Below are 20,199 nucleotides of genomic sequence, written 5' to 3'. Positions count from 1 at the left end.
CTCTCAACTGTTCAATTTTCCCCAGTCTTATACTCCCAAAGCAGCAGATTGTGTCATTGGCTTTAAAGATTGTCAATGTACTCAGTTCAAACTGGATCAGAATTGGATATTTCTCAGAATTTAATTTAAACTGATGGCCAAATTCAAATTTGTTTTTGTCTCCAGGCAATGAGCTAATTGAGTTGTTCGACCAAGTGTTATATTGTTGCCTTATTGAGAATACTTGGTGCTGTGTCTGGTAGTTCTGCTTCTTTTAATTCTCTCAAAGTATACCCATATCTTCAAAACGTAAGTCATACGGTTATTTCTGTGCCACACTTTATAGACAAGTAAATTATTCTGTTTAACCTATCTTCAGTGCCTATTGGGAAAACTGGCTAATTTTAGTAAAACTGGCCATTTCTTCCCAAGCCTTTTCAACAAGGGAGGGAGCTAAGAATGGTATCCATTTGTAATGAATACTAAACCTTCTATAGCAGATATGCACATGCTGGCAGTGGAGTTAGCTGTAGCACACTAGCAAAGCTGAGCCCAATACAGGCATTATTCCGAGGCGCGATGTTGCTTATTCAGCTTTGGGCAGACCTCAATTATAAATTGACAAAGCGGAGGTGTTCAGAGAAGGTTGTGGGTTAAAACCATAAAGCCATTCACAAATCCTGAAGATAAATCTCATTATGTGTCCTTACAACAACCACAAAACCATAAACAGCAACTGAGTAACAACCCAGCATTTCACCACCTTTTCTTTCATCACACAGCCAGCACACATTCTGCCGTAAGTGACACATGTCTGTATATGTGGGTGCATACAAGATACAGCATGTAAAGGACAGCTAAGTGTTTTCCCCTTTCCATTTAATAAAAGGCTGTTCATTTGTAACTTCTTCTACTCTCAAGAAGGGTCCACACCAGCAACATTGACTTCTATTCTCTTCATACTTTAATTGAATATTTTCTGCTTTGACCTTACATTACATCTTTGTTTGCATTCTGTTTTGTTTAGAAGCTTCAGCTGTAGCAGAGAAAAGCACTACTTTTGTTAGTAAATAAACTCATGAAAAGCAAACCTATTTTCTATTACTAATTAGGTATTTACTAATGCAACCAGAGATTACAAAACCATGCATTGACAAAAAGCTATCAATTTGTATATTTAAATTATTTAAAAATTGAATAAAAAGCCTTAAAAATTACCAAAAAAACCTCATGATTACCAGAACAATTTTGTGTTTTCTTTTTAAAGATTTCAGTGAAAGAAAGTTCAGAGAGTTTAATCCTTCACCAAGCCATTTTAACAAAACCTAAACGAAATACATATTCTAACTGCATTGATGGAATGAAAGCTGTAATGATAGATTTTAAGGAATAAATATTACAACTCACAAAGGAATGGTTTAACTATTCAAAGCTCAATGATGCCAGCAACTGAGTGGGCTTCAGGTTATTTTATACTTCACGCACAGAGAACATGTTTTAGGTGCACAACTAAACCTACCATCCGCATCACATATGTATGTAACATGGAAAAAAACTCATAATTCCAATTTCAAACATGCCAACTCGAGAAGAGCACCTTGGCTAAAGTTTGAAAACTGCTCCACCCGGTTATCCAAGTACATAATGTTCAATGACCTGAGCACACACTGCAATCAACTTCTAATGGTCATGAAGCAAGCTCTTTCCATTGCAGATCTTCTATGCACAAGTATTAATAATGAAAATACCACATTGTAATGCAATCTCATTTGATCATCTTCCCACAAACAATTAAATAATTAATACCTTTTATACCGTGATCTGCAAAAGATAGAGATGCTGTCTGGAAAATATCTGCAGAGGGAATCAGGAAAGTTCAGCCAAATGGGACGAATTGGATAGCACTTCCATGACCTAGGATATGTATCACTGGCTGAATGGACCCTTTCAGTGCCTAATGGTTATACAGTCCATGGATACCTAGTTGCATCGTATACTTCCTTTAAGAAAGATGTTATTAATCTGTTTCAAGATTATTGAAAACTCACATCCCAGCCTGCAGATTTGTGACTCGGGATTTAAAGTGATTGGCATGTACTGAAGTCTTAAATGCTCAGTTCTAACATTTGGCTGGTTTGATGTTAATTCATGCACATTTCTGTTCTTTGGTCCTAGAGCTTTTCCTAAAAAAAAGCTACAAACTAATAAACATGAAACAATAATTATTCTGATATGAACACACTTTGGATATTAACAAAATAGCTCTTTTAAAATGTCGTGAAACGAATAAAAACTGGCAGAGTCCAAAGTAAAATGCTCAAAATCTAATTTACTCTTCACCATACTGATAACGAGTATCAACTCCATTCAGCTTTCCTAAATAGCTTCAGCATCTTATTCAGTTAACGTGACCAGGAAATGCATAGTACAGTGGCCTGGTAAATGTCATCCACATATTTTGGAATTGATCCGCTGTTCATTACTTACAAAAAAAAAGTATTTGTGGGGGGAGCAAGAGAAAGAATGTGGTTAAAAGAACACCAGTTAAAGATCTACAGATTCCTCAAATAATCAAACTGCAGGCGTTTAAAACACACTGTTGTAAAAGAGTAATCACAAATTTGCAAAAGAACCACTTAAATTATCTTGCTCATGCTTGTGATTTTAGATTCAGCAAATCTGTTTTTGGTGGAGCATTTACTTTGGGGCAGACGATGGCCGAGAGGTATCATCACTAGACCTAATAATCTAGACATCCAGGCAATGTCCTGGTGGCCCATGTTCAAATCCTGCCAAGGCAGATGGTAGAATTTGAATTCAACCAGAAAATGTGGAATTAAGAGCCCAATAACCATGAAACCATTACCAACTGTCGGAAAAATTCATCTGTTTTACTAATGTCTTTCAGGGAAGGAAAATCTGCCATCTTTACCTGGTCTGGCCTACATGTGACTCCAAACCCACAGCAATGTAGTTGACTCTTATCCGCCCACTGAACAATTAGGGATGGGCAATAAATACAGGCCTCACCAACGACGCCCACAACCCATGAATCAATTTTAAAAAGTGCAAGGCGACGAGTAAAGGGTTTTGGACTTGATGGCAATGTACTCAAGGTCAGAAACATCTGGATCATGTATGCAAGCAACTGTTAGATGTGGACATCCTTTACAAAACTGTCAAGATGTCAGCTGGACTCAGCTCAAAGCATTCACACCTCAAGCACCAACAGTTCATGCTCTTGGTTAGACCGCACTTGGAGCACTGCACTCAGTTCTGGACTACATTTCTATAAAAATACAGAAGCAAAGAAATGCAGAAACATTCATAAAAATGATTTCAAAACTCAAGAGGGTTTACCCAGCAGGAAAGGAGCTCTATGCCCCAGATAAGACTACAAAAACCTCATCATGGTCTTTAAAATTATGAAAGATGTGATACGTTAAGGCTCAGAAAAGATACTCCGACTTGAGACCAAAAGTTATAAATATTGATATTAAAATATTGAAAGAATACAAGAACAAAAGCACTAGGAGCAAGAGTAGGCTGTCTGGCCCTTTGAGCCTGCTCCCTCATTCAATAAGATCATGGCTGATCTGTTCATGGACTCAGCGTCACTTACCTCTCACCATAACCCTTAATTCCTTTCTTGTTCAAAAAATTACCTAAGCTTTATAAACATTCACCGAGGAAGCCTCAACCACTTCACTGGGCATAGATTCACAACCTTCTACTCCCCCTAATTTTTTGCGGTTATACCGTCTTGTCCTAGTTTCCCCCACCAGTGGAACCATCCTCTCTATTTCTATATTATCTATTCCCTTCATAATTTTATATGTTCCTAGAAGATGAAGGTGGCACCGTGGCTCAGTGATTAGCACTGCTGCCTCACAGCACCAGGGACCCAGGTTCAATTCCAACCTTGGGTGACTGTCTGTGTGGAGTTTGCACACTCTATCCTTGTCTGCGTAGGTTTCCTCCGGGTGCTCTGGTTTCCTCGCACAATCCAAAGATGTGCAGGTTAGGTGAACTGGCCATGCTAAACTGCCCACGGTATTCAGGGATGTGTAGGTTAGGTGCATTAGTCAGCGGTAAATACAACATAGGAGAATGGGTCTGGGTGGGTAACTCTTCGAAGGGTTGATGTAGACTTGTTGGGGCGAAGGGCCGGATTCTAATCTAATTCTAAGATACCCCCTTGTTCTTAATATAATTCCAGTCTACTCAGTCTCTCCTCATACCAACCCTCTCAACTACAGAATCAACCTAGTGAACCTCCTCTACACCCCTTCTAGTGTTAGAAGATCTTTTCTCAACGAGACCAAAACTGCATGCAGTACTCCAGGTGTGCCCTCACCTGCACCATATACAAGTACAGCTTAACTTCCCTGTTTTTGAACTCAATCCCTTTAACAATGAAGGGCAAAATTCCATTTGCTGTCTTAATTATTGTTGTACCTACAGACCAACTTCTGTGATTCATGCACAAGGACACTCAGGTCCCTCTGCACAACAACCTGCTGCAATTTCTTACCATTCCAGTAACAGCTCTTTTTACATTTATTCCTACCAAAATTGTAGTCCATCTGCCAGACCTTTGCCTACCCACAAACCATCTGTCCCTTTGCAAAGTTTCACAGTCCTCTGCACATTTTGCTCTGCCACTCATCTCAGTGTCATCTGCAAACTTTGACACACTACACGTGGTTCCCAACTCTGAATCATCTACAATTGTGGTCCCAACACTGATCCCTGAAGCAAACCACTAGTCACTGATCACCAACCAGAAAAGCACCTATTTATTCCTGTTCTTAGCTGCCTGTTGGTTAACCAATCCTCTATCCATGCTAATACATTGCCCAGAACGCTTTTCATCTTTAAAATATGCAATCTTTTGTGCAGCTCCTTGCTGAATGCCTTTTGGAAATCTAGATACACCATATTACTGGGTCCCCATTGAACACCATGTTCGTAATGTCTTCATAGAATTCCAAAAGATTAGTTAAGCATGACCCGCCCTGCTGCGGTCTGCCCATGAGACAATTTCTATTTGGATGCCTTGCTATTTCATCCTTGATAATAGACTCAAGTATTATTCCCACTACAGACATTAAGCTAACTGGTCTACCACCCTTTTTAAAGATGGTCTACCACCATCCTTTGTCTACCACCCTTTTTAAACAGTGGCATCATATTTGCTGCTTTCCAATCTGCTGGAACTGCTCCAGAGTCCAGCAAATTTTGGAAAATTACAAGTGCATTTGCTATTTCTCCCGCCATCTCTTATTGCCCTGGGATGCATTCCATCAGGGCCAGAAGACTGGTCTATCCTTAGCTCGATTAGCTTGCCCAACACTACTTCTTTCATGGTAATGATTGCTTCCAGGTCCTCAACTACCTTTGTCTCTTTGGCAATTACTGGCAGTTTATTAGCGTCCTCTACTGTGAAAACCAACACAAAATGCCTATTAAATGCCTCAGCCATTCCCTCATATCCCGTTACTAAATTCAACTTCTCATCATCTAAAGGCCCAATATTTACTTTGGCCACCCCTTTTTTTTGTTTTATATATTTACAGAAACTTTTGCTGTCTGTCTTTAAATTCTGAGCTAGTTTTTTTTCTCATAATCTTTCTTACTTTTCTTTATAGCTCTTTGTGGCTTTCTGTTGACCTTTAAAGCCTTCCCAATTTTCCAGTTTCCCATTGATCTTGGCGACTTTGTGTGCCTTCTCTTTCAATTAGATTGCCTCTCTTATTTCCTGAGACATCCATGGCAAATTACCCCATTTTCTACAGTTCTTCTTTTGCACTGGCATATACTTTTGCTGAGCACTTTGAAATATTGCTCTGAATGTATCTAATAAATCTAATCAACAATTCAGGAGAAATTTCCTGACCAAAGAGACGTGAGAATGTCAGACGCTAGCACAAAGTAACGAGGTGAATAGGATAAATGTATTTTGTGAAAAACTAGATAAACACCAGGGAGAAAGGAAGAAAAGATTGATGGTTAGGGTCAGATGAGGAGAACAGGAGCAGACATGAGTGTAATATGACAGCAGCATGGATCTGTTAAGCAAAATGGCCTGTTTCAGTAGTGTAGATTTTATACTGTGGTACGGAAGTCGAGTATACAATCTAGTCTGGAATTTCAATGCAAGTGCTTAAAGAAGAACGTGGAAGTGACAATATTCAAAGGCAGTTCTATGTGGTGATGAATACAGTCTGAGGAACTAGAGGACCTCTCGCTTTATATTAAAATAAAATTGTGAGGAGACATTTGCCAAAGAATTACAAAAATAAACAATGTTTCTTTTTAAATCCAAAAGTAAAACAAGTAATTTGTGAAATTTTCACATTAGTAACTGTTTCATATTTTCAACAGCTGATATAAAGATTTTGTATTGATTAGCCATTCCTACAAAGGATTCACACACTCAGTTGACAGAAATTACTCATACCGAAGCAATCTGAACCAGTAACGCTGTATAACACGTTAGCTTGAAGAACGACAAACCTAATGGAAGCCACCTACAAAAGTGAACAAAGTTAGGGGTGCAATAATAATACGACACATTTGCCACAATTCTGATTTCATACTCAAATGAATTTGGAAAACTGGGGCATGAAAATTGGGAGTATCCTTGTTGTTTGGTATGCTTTCCTTTATTGATCAGAGTATTGAGTCTTGGAGTTGGAAAGTCATGTTGTCTCTGTACAGGACTTTGCTAAGGACATGTTTGGAATATTACATTCAATTCTGGTCTTCTACCTATCGGAAGGATGTTGTGAAACTTGAAAGAGTTCAGAAAAGATTTACAAGGATGTTGCCAGGGTTGGAGGATTTGAGCTATAGGGAGAGGTTGAATAGGCTGGGTCTGTTTTCTCTGGTATGTTGAAGGCTGAGGGGTGACCTTAAAAGTTTATAAAATCATGAGGGGAATAGATAGGATAAATAGACAAGAATCTTTTCCCCAAGGTAGGGGAGTTCAAAACTTGAGGGCATAGGTTTAGGGTGAGACGGGAAAGATATAAAAGGAACCTGGGGGGCAATTTTTGCACACAGAGAGTGGTGCGTGTATGGAATGAACTGCCAGAAGAAGTGATGGAGGCTGGATGGTATATGAATAGGAAGGGTTTGGAGGGATATGGGCCAAGTGCTGGCAACAGGACTAGATTAGGTTAGGATATCTGGCTGGCATGGGCTGTTTCAGTGCTGTACATCTCTATGATTCTATTCACATTCTGCAAACTCTCAGTATTATAGGGTAAGAGACATTTACTGGCAATCTGGCACATGGTTTTCATTTGATTCAACAGAAGACACAAGGGAACAGAGCCCTTTTTCCACCATTAGCATTATCTGTGCAGGTCCTGTCAGGAGGTATTTTTTGCATTAGGTTGTGTCTCTGTTGGGTCTTGTGAAGTGATGTTTTCTCAGCAAATTCTGTCGTGGGCATTTGAAGTTGTAGTTACAGCAGAAACTGACAGACCAGGTGCTTAGTTATATCATAGACAACAGGCACCTGCCTTAAGTTGGACACTTTGGCAGATCGGACCCAGTTTCATTCTGCATCAAGGGCCCGTGGCAAATTTGATAAGGAATTAAATTTTATTAGACTCTTTTTCTTTTGAGGAGAAAGTGAGGTCTGCAGATGCTGGAGATCAGAGCTGAAAATGTGTTGCTGGAAAAGTGCAGCAGGTCAGGCAGCACCCAAGGAACAGGAAATTCGACGTTTCGGGCAAAAGCCCTTCATCAGGATTCCTGATGAAGGGCTTGTGCCCGAAACGTCGAATTTCCTGTTCGTTGGATGCTGCCTAACCTGCTGCGCTTTTCCAGCAACACATTTTCAGGTTTTTTTTCTCTTTTGATCCAGGAATTGTGGGAGGGAAGTATCCATCCAGATATTAAAAGCCAATCCTTTTTATAAGTGAAAAACTTTCAAACAAAGGATAATTATCTTGGGGACAATTATCTTAACCTAGGTTTAGAGTCTCAGTGCAGGCACATAGCAAGCTAATTAAACACCATACAAGACAAAGTGGCTGCTCATCATTGAGCATGCCAAAGTCATAAAAGATAAGTATTTATTTTGGGGTGGGGAAAGAAAGGCAAGAAACTTAAATTGAATCATGACTCTGAAGGATGAACATTTTGAAGGTTTGATGGATTACCTTTGCTCATCAGTTAGTATTTATTAAACATTTCCCTGCAGACAGCACATGGTCAATGTATCGTCCTCAATAAAATACTTGTGGAAGGACAGGGCTGAATGAACTGAAAAAGATTTTCTCTGCCAATACTTTACTATTTTCAGGACTAAAACTGAAACTTGCACTTTTACTAACGGAAGTGTAAGCCAAAATGTAGTTCTCACTGTTTCTTATCAACAAGTGTTATGCTCAGGGCCAGAGTTCTGTGGTCCTGTTGTACTAAGGACATACCAGAATGGAACATCGTATACTAACCCTGCTTCCGTTGATAATACTGTGAAAGGAACACCAGAAAAAAAAAACTCATTTGTATCTGTCAGGATACTAGAAATCGAGCCAAACACCCAAATCTGGGATTTGACTCAAGGAACCAGCTGCTATTTCACCTTTTTGGAACTACATTTGTTTTTTAAAAAAGCAAGCATTTTTCAGACAAGCCTCGACACCTGATAATGGATCATATTCATCAACTTTGCAACACCATGCATTGTACGAAACAGCGTACAAAACAGCAAAACGCCTCAATTGGATATCAGCGCTCATCCTATTCTGACTTCATATGTAATCCAATTCAGTCCCACTTTTTCACTCTTTCACCACATCCCAAAACTTTTCCCCTTTCAAGTATCTATCTAACTACCTTTTAAAAGCTACTACTGAGTCTGTCACATCTATCATGGTCTGATGCAGTGCATTACTCATTCCCTGTGCAAGAAACATTGTACCATGTTGCCTCGGATTCTTTGTCAAACTGGTAATCCAGAAGTTCTGAGGAAGCGTCACGGTGGCACAGTGGTTAGCACTGCTGCCTCTCAGCGCCTGAGACCCGGGTTCAATTCCCAACTCAGGCGACAGACTGTGTGGAGTTTGCACGTTCTCCCCGTGTCTGCATGGGTTTCCTCCGGGTGCTCCGGTTTCCTCCCACAGTCCAAAGATGTGCGGGTCAGATGAATTGGCCATGCTAAATTGCCCATAGTGTTAGGTAAGGGGTAAATGTAGGGGTATGGGTGGGTTGCGCTTCGGCGGGTTGGTGTGGACTTGTTGGGCCGAAGGGCCTGTTTCCACACTGTAAGTCTAATCTAATCAAAAAAACCCAAAACATTAATGCGGATTTCTTTCTACAGATGCTGCCAGGCTTGCTAAACTTTTCCAGCAATTTATGTTTTTGTTTCTAGTAATTCACCCTTTTGCCAGTGAAAATAAAGCGAATAAAAAGAACCTATCTAAACATCTATTTGGCCTCCCCCTGCTTCTCTGGTCTCTCATAACTGGAAAATGAGGATTACTTACAGCATCCAGAGTTAGTAAAAGACTATCAAGTGGATATAACACGAGCATAATTGTGAGGTGACTAAGTTGATAATCATAGAGATGTATACCACAGAAACAGATACTTCAGTCCAACTCACCCATGCCAACCAAATATTCGAAATTAATCTAATCCCATTTGCCAGCACTTGTCCCATATCACTCTGAACCCTTCCTATTCATGTACCCATCCAGGTGCCTTTTAAATATTGTAGTTGTACCAGCCTCTATCACTTCCTCTGGCAGCTCATTCCATACACGCACCACCTTTTGCGTGAAAAAGTTGCCCCTTAGGTCCCTTTTATATCTTTCCCCTCTCATCTAAACCAGGGAAAAAACCCAGCCTCATTCTAGTGCAACACTGAAGGAGCACTGAGGTGTCAGATGCTGTCTTTCAGATGAGACATTTAATGAACATATCAGCCAAGTTTGGTGAAGGAAATGCTTTGTCAATAAATAAATTCCTTGGTTCTTTTATGTTTAGATAATACTCATCCCTCATCCTGGAAAAGCAGATTATCTGGTCATTATCACATTGCTGTTTGTGGGAATGCACCGTATGCAAATTAGTTGCTGCAATTCCTGCATGGTAATAGCGATTGTAATTAAATGTTCTGTTGGTTGCAAAAGCTTTGAAGCAGCCAACGGATAAGAAAAGAACCATATAAATGCAATTTTTAAAGCCAAATTGCAAAATCTACTTTGTGATGTTTCATTTTCCAGCTGTTCAATATTAGTTGAGAGTTGAGGGACAACCAAAGTGACTGAACACTTTAGACACTGATTGCCACTGGGATGCTTGGAGGCGTTGGAGAGAACATTCACAATTTCAGTACGAGCTAGAACGCTGGCTCCAAATGACATTCCGTTACAAAGAATTATCTTCTCTCACCACAACAGCCAGTTTTCTTTCACTTTTATCTGTTTTTTTTAAAATAGAAGACATAAAATTTGGGCATAAGTAACACACTTCTTTCATGCTTACTATTTGATTTTTTAAACAATTTATAGAGATTGCATCACCATTCAGCAGAAGTATATTTGTTCTGATTTAAATTTGCACAATGAAAGCACTGCACACAATCACCTGCCCACAGGAGACATTGAAAGAAATTTTACGCAATCAACAATGTGCTAATAGAAACAGCTTCAAGAAAACCATTGTAAGTAATGCAAATGGAATATTACGAAGCTACCACATGGTCTACAAACACCTATAATAAAGATAGTCAGAAAACTGTACATTTTGACTCACATTTATATTACATACTAACAACACTTCAATCTTGAATTTTAACTTTGTAAACTGATTTGACAATTTTCGAAGTTAAAGAAGCACTGTCACCTTTTTCTATTCCTGTTAATCAGTTTCCTTTTGTTAACTTCAGTTTATCAGCAAAAATCACAGTCCACATTATATGCATCATATACGTTGTCACTTGCAGTAGTGTGACTTTGGTGGAAGAAATGAACGTTTAAGTTCATGGAGGGGATGCCAATGAAGTGGGTTGCTCTATCCTGATTATCCCAATGGGGCAAACAGCAGAAAACCAACCTGATAATAAAACCAAAAAGTGCTGGAGCACTCAGGTCTATCAGCTGAGAGAAAAAAAAGGACGAAGTGTTTTGAGTCTAATATGACTCTTAAGTCCATTTCTGTAGTAGTCATTTGGACTCAAAACATTAAGTGTTTCTCTATCCAACGATGCTGCCAGGCCTGAGTTTTTCCAGCATTTTGTTCTTTTAAAAATGTCCAAGGAATCCTTCCATTCTTTTTAAAATGCCCAGTATCTGCTTTTAGGTTGGTTAAACTATAGCATTAATCAGTGCATGCAACAGAGTTTTTAAACTCTTGCCGTTTTGTACCCGAGCTACTTCAGTTGCAGTGAATGGGATGTGTTCTTCCTGTGTCTCCAGAATAACAATATTTACATGCTTTAACATACCAGATACTCTGCAAAAAGACTTTCACTGCCAATTTGGTATTCAGCCCTGGTGGTAGTTTTATTCATTCACAGGAGTGTTGCTAACATGGTCATTACTTATTATCCATCCTCACTAGCCAAACTGCTTAAAAATAACGGATTTACTTCCCTAAAGAATATTTGTGAACCAGATTAATTTTTACATTAGATAGAATTGTGAAGGAGGCGTTTGGTATGCTTTCCTTTATTGGTCAGAGTATTGAGTACAGGAGTTAGGAGGTCATGTTGCAGCTGTACAGAACATTGGTTAGGTCACTTTTGGAATATGGTGTGCAATTCTGGTTTCCTTCCTATCGGAAAGATGTTGTGAAACTTGAAAGGATTCAGAAAAGATTTACAAGGATGTTGCCAAGGTTGGAAGGTTTGAGCTAGAAGGAGGGGCTGAACAGGCTGGGACTGCTTTCCCTGGAGCATCGGAGGCTGAGGGGTGACCTTATAGAGGTTTATAAAATCATGAGGGGCATGAATAGGATAAATAGACAAAGTTTTTTTTTCCCTGGGGTGGGGATGTCCAGATCTAGAGGGCATAGGTTTAGGATGAGAGGGGCAAGATATAAAAGAGATCTAAGGGCAATGTTTTCATGCAGAGGGTGGTACGTGTATAGAATGAGCGGCCAGAGGAAGTGGTGGAGGCTAATACAATTGCAACATTTAAAAGGCAGCTGGATGGGTATATGAATAGGAAGGGTTTGGAGGGATATGGACCAGGTGCTGGCAGATGGGACTAGATTGGGTTGGGATAGCTGGTCGGCATGGACAAGTTGGACTGAAGGGTCCGTTTCCGTGCTGTACATCTTTATGTCTCTACGGTAATTCATGGACATCATTACTGATATGATCACTTCTTCAATTCCAGATTTAGTCAATTAAGTAATTTTAAATTCCTCAGATGCCGTGGTGGCTTGGTAGTAGGATTTGAACATAGGGCTCCAATTCATTAATGGGGAGAAAGTGATGTCTGCAGATGCTGGAGATCAGAGCTGCGACCGAATCAACATGGACATCTACTGGAAACCGACCGACTCCCACAGCTACCTAGACTACACCTCCTCCCACCCTGCCCCCTGTAAAAACGCCATCCCATATTCCCAATTCCTTCGTCTCCGCCGCATCTGCTCCCAGGAGGACCAGTTCCAATACCGTACAGCCCAGATGGCCTCCTTCTTCAAGGACTGCAGATTCCCCCCAGATGTGATCGACGATGCCCTCCACCGCATACCCTCCACTTCCCACTCCTCCGCCCTTGAGCCCCGCCCCTCCAACCACCATCAGGACAGAACCCTACTGGTTCTCACCTACCACCCCACCAACCTCCACATACAGCGTATCATCCGCCGTCATTTCCGCCACCAGGAATATATTTCCCTCCACTCCCCTATCAGCGTTCCGAAAAGACCACTCCCTCCGTGACTCCCTCATCAGGTCCACACCCCCCACCAACCCAACCTCCACTCCTGGCACCTTACCCTGCAACCGCAAGAAATGCAAAACTTGCGCCCACACCTCCCCCCTTACTTCTCTCCAAGGCCCCAAGGGATCCTTCCATATCTGCCACAAATTCACCTGTACCTCCACACACATCATTTACTGCATCCGCTGCACCAGATGTGGCCTCCTCTCTATTGGGGAGACAGGCCGCCTACTTGTGGAACGTTTCAGGGAACACCTCTGGGACACCGGGACCAACCAACCCAACCACCCCGTGGCTCAACACTTCAACTCTCCCTCCCACTCCACCAAGTATATGCAGGTCCTTGGACTCCTCCATCGCCAGACCATAGCAACATGACGGTTGGAAGAAGAGCGCCTCATCCTCCGCCTAGGAACCCTCCAACCACAAGGGATGATCTCAGATTTCTCCAGTTTCCTCATTTCCCCTCCCCCCACCTTGTCTCAGTCAAATCCATCGAACTCAGCACCGCCTTCCTAACCTGCAGTCTTCTACCTGACCTCTCCACCCCCACCCCACTCTGGCCTATCACCCTCACCTTGACCTCCTTCCACCTATCGCATCTCCATCGCCCCTCCCCCAAGTCCCTCCTCCCTACCTTTTACCTTAGCCTGCTGGACACACTTTCCTCATTCCTGAAGAAGGGCTTATGCCTGAAACGTCGAATCTCCTGTTCCTTGGATGCTGCCTAGCCTGCTGCGCTTTTCCAGCAACACATTTTCAGCTCCAATTCATTAACCCTTGGATTATAATTTGAATATTATAATGCAATTGTTACCATAAGTTATTACATTTTCTCTCAGTCAGCAATTCAGACAAAAACATAGGCTCACAGATGGTACTGAGTACTGCACTGTTGGAGGTGCTGTCTTCTGGCTGAGCTATTAATCATTGAGATGTAAAAGAACACATATCAATGTTCTGAAGAAGGGCAGCAAAGTTCTCCTTTGTGACCTGGTCAACATTATGCCCTCAACTAAAATCATTAAATAGAAAGAACACTGATAAGACAGTAAGAATCTGGCCATTGTCACTTCGCTGTAGTACACCACAAATAGCAGACAGATTGACTGTCATATTTAATTCACATCTAACACAGATGTGTTCAGAATCTTCCAGTCATCCATGTGGTCGTCAATGTTTCAAATCCATCTGGAAAGTAGATTCAAAGTCACCAGCAAGGAACCAGTCCTAACTGCTGTGCATCATTAAATATGCTCATTCCAGAATGTCCAGCTAACTAAGGTGGTTGAGTAATCCAAGAGTAGCAGGTGAGGGGTGACTTGATTGAGGCATTTAACCGTATGAAAGCAATCGATAGGAGACACAGAGACGACATTGTCACTTGTGACATCTCGGCGATAAATGTACAACAGCTACACATAAATTTGATGGAAAATTAAAAAGAAACCTCTTCATCGAGAGAACAGTTAGAATGTAGAACTCACTGTTGCACAGAAAGTTTAGATGCATTTAAGTAGTAGTAAGAAAAGTGCATATAGGAGAAAGGAACAGAAGAATGTGTGATAGTGTGAGTGTAAGTAGGATGGACGTAGACTACTGTGAAGCATAAACACCAGCATTGATACAATCTACTGCACATAAGCAATTCAATGTATGTAATTTGATGCACTGATTACTCTAAGTGAAAATCATGGTTCAACTCCCTTGGCGAAAAACACAAGTGACTAAATTAAAGAGTTCCTGCCCATGTTTTCAAATTATACAAAGAGGATGTATTTTTTCTCCTGAAAGTACTCTCTCTAGATTCAGCTTCACTGTTTCTTGAATATGCCATTTCCCCTATATGCACCTGTATCTCAAAAACAATGCCACTCACTGATGGACCTCTCAGATTGCTTCTCTATAATGCTTTGAAATAACTGTGCAATTGAAAATTCTCTAACAGTAGTGAGTAAAGAATTTCAAGTACACTGAACTCAAACCTGGTGACTGAAGTACCTGAGCTCTTCCACTCATCCAATAAACTGCAGCAGCAACAGGCTTAGAAATACAACAGCGTTTTAAAAACGAACAGCCACCACACTAGTTACAATCAATGGCACAAGTTTACAATTTTCAAAAGAAAAGTGGATGAAATCATATGCAGTGGTCACCAAAAACATCAAACAGAGGTCACAAAATTCTAGTAAAAACTTAGAACACATGTGCTATGTTGATCATTTCCATTTCTGGCATATAACCCTAATCCCCTTTCTTATATTTTGGATTGATTGATTTTACTAGCCTGGAATGTTTATACTTTGCTTGACAAAGTGGATGGTTGCCGTCAACAAACAAGTGCATCCAATTATCAGATATCTCCTTACCGTGCTCCACAAACACATTGAAATGCTGAGCTCCATGTTTGGCTGCCTCTCGCTTCCCCCCTTTGATAAAGTGCAGCGCAGGCAGTGTCGGCCTTCTTTGGTCCGCAAGAACTTTGCCTGGTTGTTGCCCCATAAATTAATCCACTCCAGGTCCAAACAATAATTAAAAAAGTACAAAAAATATATACTCTTTTACAAGTGATGGGTAAGAGGAGGAGGAAGGGGTGAGAAGAGAGAGTGTCCACGAAAGGAGACACTCTGGGATCAGGCGGAAATGTGAAAAGGGGGGGGGGGGGGACAGAAAGTTAGAAATCAGAGAAGGGGGGTAAAGGGGTTCATAAACTGGGGAGCAGAGAAGGATCACGAAGGGGGACACAGGAGAGGAGCCAAGGAAAAGAACATATGGAGGGAGGGGTGACAGACTAGGGGTCAGGGAAGATGGGTCAAAACCTAGAGGTCAGGAAAGGAAGGGGGGGTGAAAGGCACAGAGAGGGGTGTCTCAGTGTGGGACAAACAGGGTTTAAAGGCTGGGGTCAGCTAGGGGTTGGGGGGTCAAAGTTCCCAGCTCTGGGGGCGTGGGGGGAGGGGATGACCCTCCGGCTTCCCTCACGGGGCGCTGTTCCGGGACAAGTCCGTTCCCGTCAAACCCCCCTCACTCATATTTTTCTTCACTTTCCCCCCCACCCACCCCACCGGGGGATGTGTTGGGTGGGCGGGGACACGCAGGAGGCCGAAGCTACAAGCCGCCGCCGCTCCGTCGCTCCCGCTCTCCCTTAGCCGGAGGCGCCCGCCATGTTCGGGGCAAGCGGAATGAGGCCACGCACCGTGCGTCTGACGTCAGCGCGTTGGGCCAGGACGGCGGGGCCACAAGGCATCGGGGGGAGGGGGAGGACTGATGTGGGGGAGGGGAAAGAGAGTGGGGGAGGGGAAAGAGAGTGGGGGAGGGGAACAGGGGTCAGAGTGGGGGAGGGGAAAAAGAGGGGAAGGGGAACAGGGGTCAGATTGGGGGAGGGGAACAGGGGTCAGAGTGGGGGAGGGGAAAAAGAGGGGAAGGGGAACAGGGGTCAGAGTGAGGGAGGGGAACAGGGGTCAGAGTGGGGGAGGGCAACAGCGGTCAGAGTGGGGGAAGGGAAAGAGAGGGGAAGGGGAACAGGGGTCAGAGTGGGGGAAGGGAACAGGGGTCAGAGTGGGGGAAGGGAATGAGAGGGGAAGGGGAACAGGGGTCAGAGTGGGGGAGGGGGAAAAGAGGGGAAGGGGAACAGGGGTCAGAGTGGGGGAGGGGGAAAAGAGGGGAAGGGGAACAGGGGTCAGAGTGGGGGAGGGCAACAGCGGTCAGAGTGGGGGAAGGGAAAGAGAGGGGAATGGGAACAGGGGTCAGAGTGGGGGAAGGGAACAGGGGTCAGAGTGGGGGAAGGGAAAGAGAGGGGAAGGGGAACAGGGGTCAGAGTGGGGGAGGGGAACAGGGGTCAGAGTGGGGGAGGGGAAAAAGAGGGGAAGGGGAACAGGGGTCAGAGTGGGGGAGGGGAAAAAGAGGGGAAGGGGAACAGGGGTCAGAGTGAGGGAGGGGAACAGGGGTCAGAGTGGGGGAGGGCAACAGCGGTCAGAGTGGGGGAAGGGAAAGAGAGGGGAAGGGGAACAGGGGTCAGAGTGGGGGAAGGGAACAGGGGTCAGAGTGGGGGAAGGGAATGAGAGGGGAAGGGGAACAGGGGTCAGAGTGGGGGAGGGGAACAGCGGTCAGAGTGGGGGAAGGGAAAAAGAGGGGAAGGGGAACAGGGGTCAGAGTGGGGGAGGGGAGCAGGGGTCAGAGTGGAGGAGGGGAGCAGGGGTCAGAGTGGGGGAGGGGAGCAGGGGTCAGAGTGGGGGAGGGGAGCAGGGGTCAGAGTGGAGGAGGGGAGCAGGGGTCAGAGTGGGGGAAGGAATAGAGAGAGGGGGAGGGGAGCAGGGGTCAGAGTGAGGGAGGGAATAGAGAGTGGGGGAGGGGAGCAGGGGTCAGAGTGGGGGAGGGGAACACGGTTAGAGTGGGGGAAGGGAACAGGGTCAGAGTGGGGAAGGGGAACAGAGTCAGAGTGGGGGAGGGGAAAGAGAGTGGGGGAGGGGAACAGGGTCAGAGTGGGGGAGGGGAAAGAGAGGGGAAGGGGAACAGGGTCAGAGTGGGGGAGGGGAACAGGGTCAGAGTGGGGGAGGGGAAAGAGAGGGGAAGGGGAACAGGGTCAGAATGGGGGAGGGGAAAGAGAGGGGAAAGGGAACAGGGTCAGAGTGGGGGAGGGGAAGAGGGGGAAGGGGAACAGGGTCAGAGTGGGGGAGGGGAGAGAGAGGGGAGCAGGGTCAGAGTGGGGGAGGGGAACACGGTTAGAGTGGGGAAGGGAGAGAGAGGGGAAGGGGAACAGGGTCAGAATGGCGGAGGGGGAAGATAGGGGAAGGGGAACAGGGTCAGAATGGGGGACGGGAACGAGAGGGGAAAGGGAACAGGGTCAGAGTGGGGGAGAGGAGAGAGAGGGGAAGGGGAACAGGGTCAGAGTGGGGAAGGGGAAAGAGAGAGGGGGAGGGGAACAGGGGTCAGAGTGGGGAAGGGGAAAGAGAAAGGGGGAGGGGAACAGGGGTCAGAGTGGGGGAAGAGAGAGAGAGAGGAAGGGAACAGGGGTCAGAGTGGGGGAAAAGAGAGAGAGAGTGGGGGGGTGGGAGGGGAACAGGGGTCAGAGTGGGGGAGGGGAGAGAGAGTGGGGAAGGGGAAAGTGAGGGGGGAGGGGAACAGGGGTCAGAGTGGGGTAGGGGCAAGAGAGAGGGGGAGGGGAAAAGGGGTCAGTGGGGGAGGGGAAAGAGAGAGAGGGGAGGGGAACAGGGGTCACAGTGGGGGAGGGGAAAGAGAGAGGGGGAGGGGAACAGGGATCAGAGAGGGGGAGGGGAACAGGGGTCAGAGAGGGGGAGGGGAAAGAGGGGGGGGAACAGGGGTGAGAGTGGGGGAGGGGAAAGAGAGAGGGGGAGGGGAACAGGGATCAGAGAGGGGGAGGGGAACAGGGGTCAGAGAGGGGAGGAGAACAGGGGTCAGAGTGGGGGTGGGGAAATAGAGAGGGTGATGGGACCAGGGGCTAGAGTGGGGGGAGGGAACATGAGTCAGAGTGGGGGAGGGGAAAGAGAGAGAGGAGGGGAACAGGGGTAATTGTGTGGGTGGTGCCAGTGTAGCTGCGGAAGATATATTTCCCTCCCCTCCCCTCCCCTCCCCTCCCCTACCCTCCCCTACCCTCCCCTACCCTATCAGCGTTCTGAAAAGACCACTCCCTCCGTGACTCCCTCGCCCACACCTCCCCCCTCACTTCCCTCCAAGGCCCCAAGGGATCCTTCCATATCCACCACAAATTCACCTGCACCTCCACACACATCATTTACTGCATCCGTTGCAGCCAATGTGGCCTCCTCTATATTGGGAAGACAGGCTGCCTACTTGCGGAACGTTTCAGAGAACACCTTTGGAACACCCGGACCAACCAACCTAACCACCCCGTGGCTCAGCACATCAACTCCCTCTCCCACTCCACCAAGGACATGCAGGTCCTTGGACTCCTCCATCGCCAGACCATAGCAACACGACGGCTGGAGGAAGAGCACCTCATCTTCCACCTAGGAACCCTCCAACCACAAGGAATGAACTCAGATTTCTCCAATTTATTCATTTCCCCTCCCCCTCACCTTGTCTCAGCACCACCTTCCTAACCTGCAATCTTCTTCCTGACCTCTCCGTCCCCACCCCCACTCCGGCCTATCACCCTCACCTTAACCTCCTTCCACCTATCGCATTTCCAACGCCCTACCCCAAGTCCCTCCTCCCTACCTTTTATCTTAGCCTGTTTGGCACACTTTCCCCATTCCTGAAGAAGGGCTCATGCCCGAAACATCGATTCTCCTGCTCCTTGGATGCTGCCTGACCTGCTGCGCTTTTCCAGTAACACATTTTCAGCTGTTATCTGTAAGGTATGATTCTGTAACAAAAATATGTCAGGCTGCTGCTTGACTAGTCTGTGAGACAGCTCTCCCAATTTCGGCACTAGCCTCCAGATGTTGGTAAGGAGGGCATTGCACGGTCGACAGGGCTGTTTGGGTTTTTGCCGTTGTCTTTTCCGATTCCAAGGTCAATGCCAGGTGGTCCGTCCAGTTTCATTTCTTTGTGGGTTTCTAGCGATTGATACAATTGCGTGGCTTGTGAGGCCAGTTCAGAGGGCAGCTGAGAATCAACGACATTGCTGTGGCTCTGGAGTCACATAGGCCAGACCAGGTAAGGATGGCAGATATCCTTCCCTGAAGGGACATTAGTGACCCAGATGGGTTTTTCGCAACAATTGACAATGGTTTCATGGTCATCAGTCGACTCTTAATTCCAACCTTTTTTTACTGAATTCAAATTCCACCATCTGCTGTGGCAGGATTCGAACCTGGGACCCCAGAACATTATCCTGGGTTTCTGGATTAATAGTCGAGCAATAATACCACTATTATTCCTGATGAAGGGCTTATGCCCGAAACGTTGAATTTCCTGCTCCTTGGATGCTGCCTGACCTGCTGCGCTTTTCCAGCAACACATTGATCTCCAGCATCTGCAGACCTCACTTTCTCCTCCAATAATACCACTAGGCCATCGCATCCCCCTTAATAGGTAAAGTTATTATATATTCTGTTCTCTTTTGTTCATGTTTCATTCAGGAGTCTGTAAATAAATTCTGTTTTGTTTAAAACTAAGTGGTTGGGCCAGCTGCATCTCTCCTGGAATATCCACTGTGCACCTGCTCAAAACAACTAGAAACGTTAGGGTCTGAGCTACCTTCTTGATATGTTTTGAAGAGGTCCGGCCTGGTCCATAACAGGCACGATGAACCAAAGGGCCCTTCTCTATGCTGTAAAACTGTATATGACTGTATTTCTGGCACTGCCAACATCTATTG

At 44.8% G+C, this 20,199-nt stretch overlaps 1 protein-coding gene across 3 annotated transcripts in view; it reads right to left on the bottom strand.

Moving 5' to 3' along the window:
- The window catches only part of LOC132825933 (tyrosine-protein kinase ABL1-like), a 245,649-nt gene extending 229,587 nt beyond the window's left edge, over nucleotides 1–16,062 (bottom strand). For all 3 annotated transcript variants that reach the window (XR_009645828.1, XR_009645829.1, XM_060841584.1), the window contains exon 1: nucleotides 15,269–16,062. Coding sequence is in view for 1 of the 3 variants with exons in the window: in XM_060841584.1 (XP_060697567.1) it covers nucleotides 15,269–15,401 (133 nt within the window). In the remaining 2 variants the exon portion in view is untranslated. The remainder of the gene's footprint in view (nucleotides 1–15,268) is intronic.
- Nucleotides 16,063–20,199: the final 4,137 nt, after the last annotated feature.

This window comes from Hemiscyllium ocellatum, chromosome 21, assembly GCF_020745735.1.
Source record: "Hemiscyllium ocellatum isolate sHemOce1 chromosome 21, sHemOce1.pat.X.cur, whole genome shotgun sequence".
Lineage (NCBI taxonomy): Eukaryota > Metazoa > Chordata > Chondrichthyes > Orectolobiformes > Hemiscylliidae > Hemiscyllium > Hemiscyllium ocellatum.
This window is presented reverse-complemented; position numbering and strand designations above follow the sequence as displayed.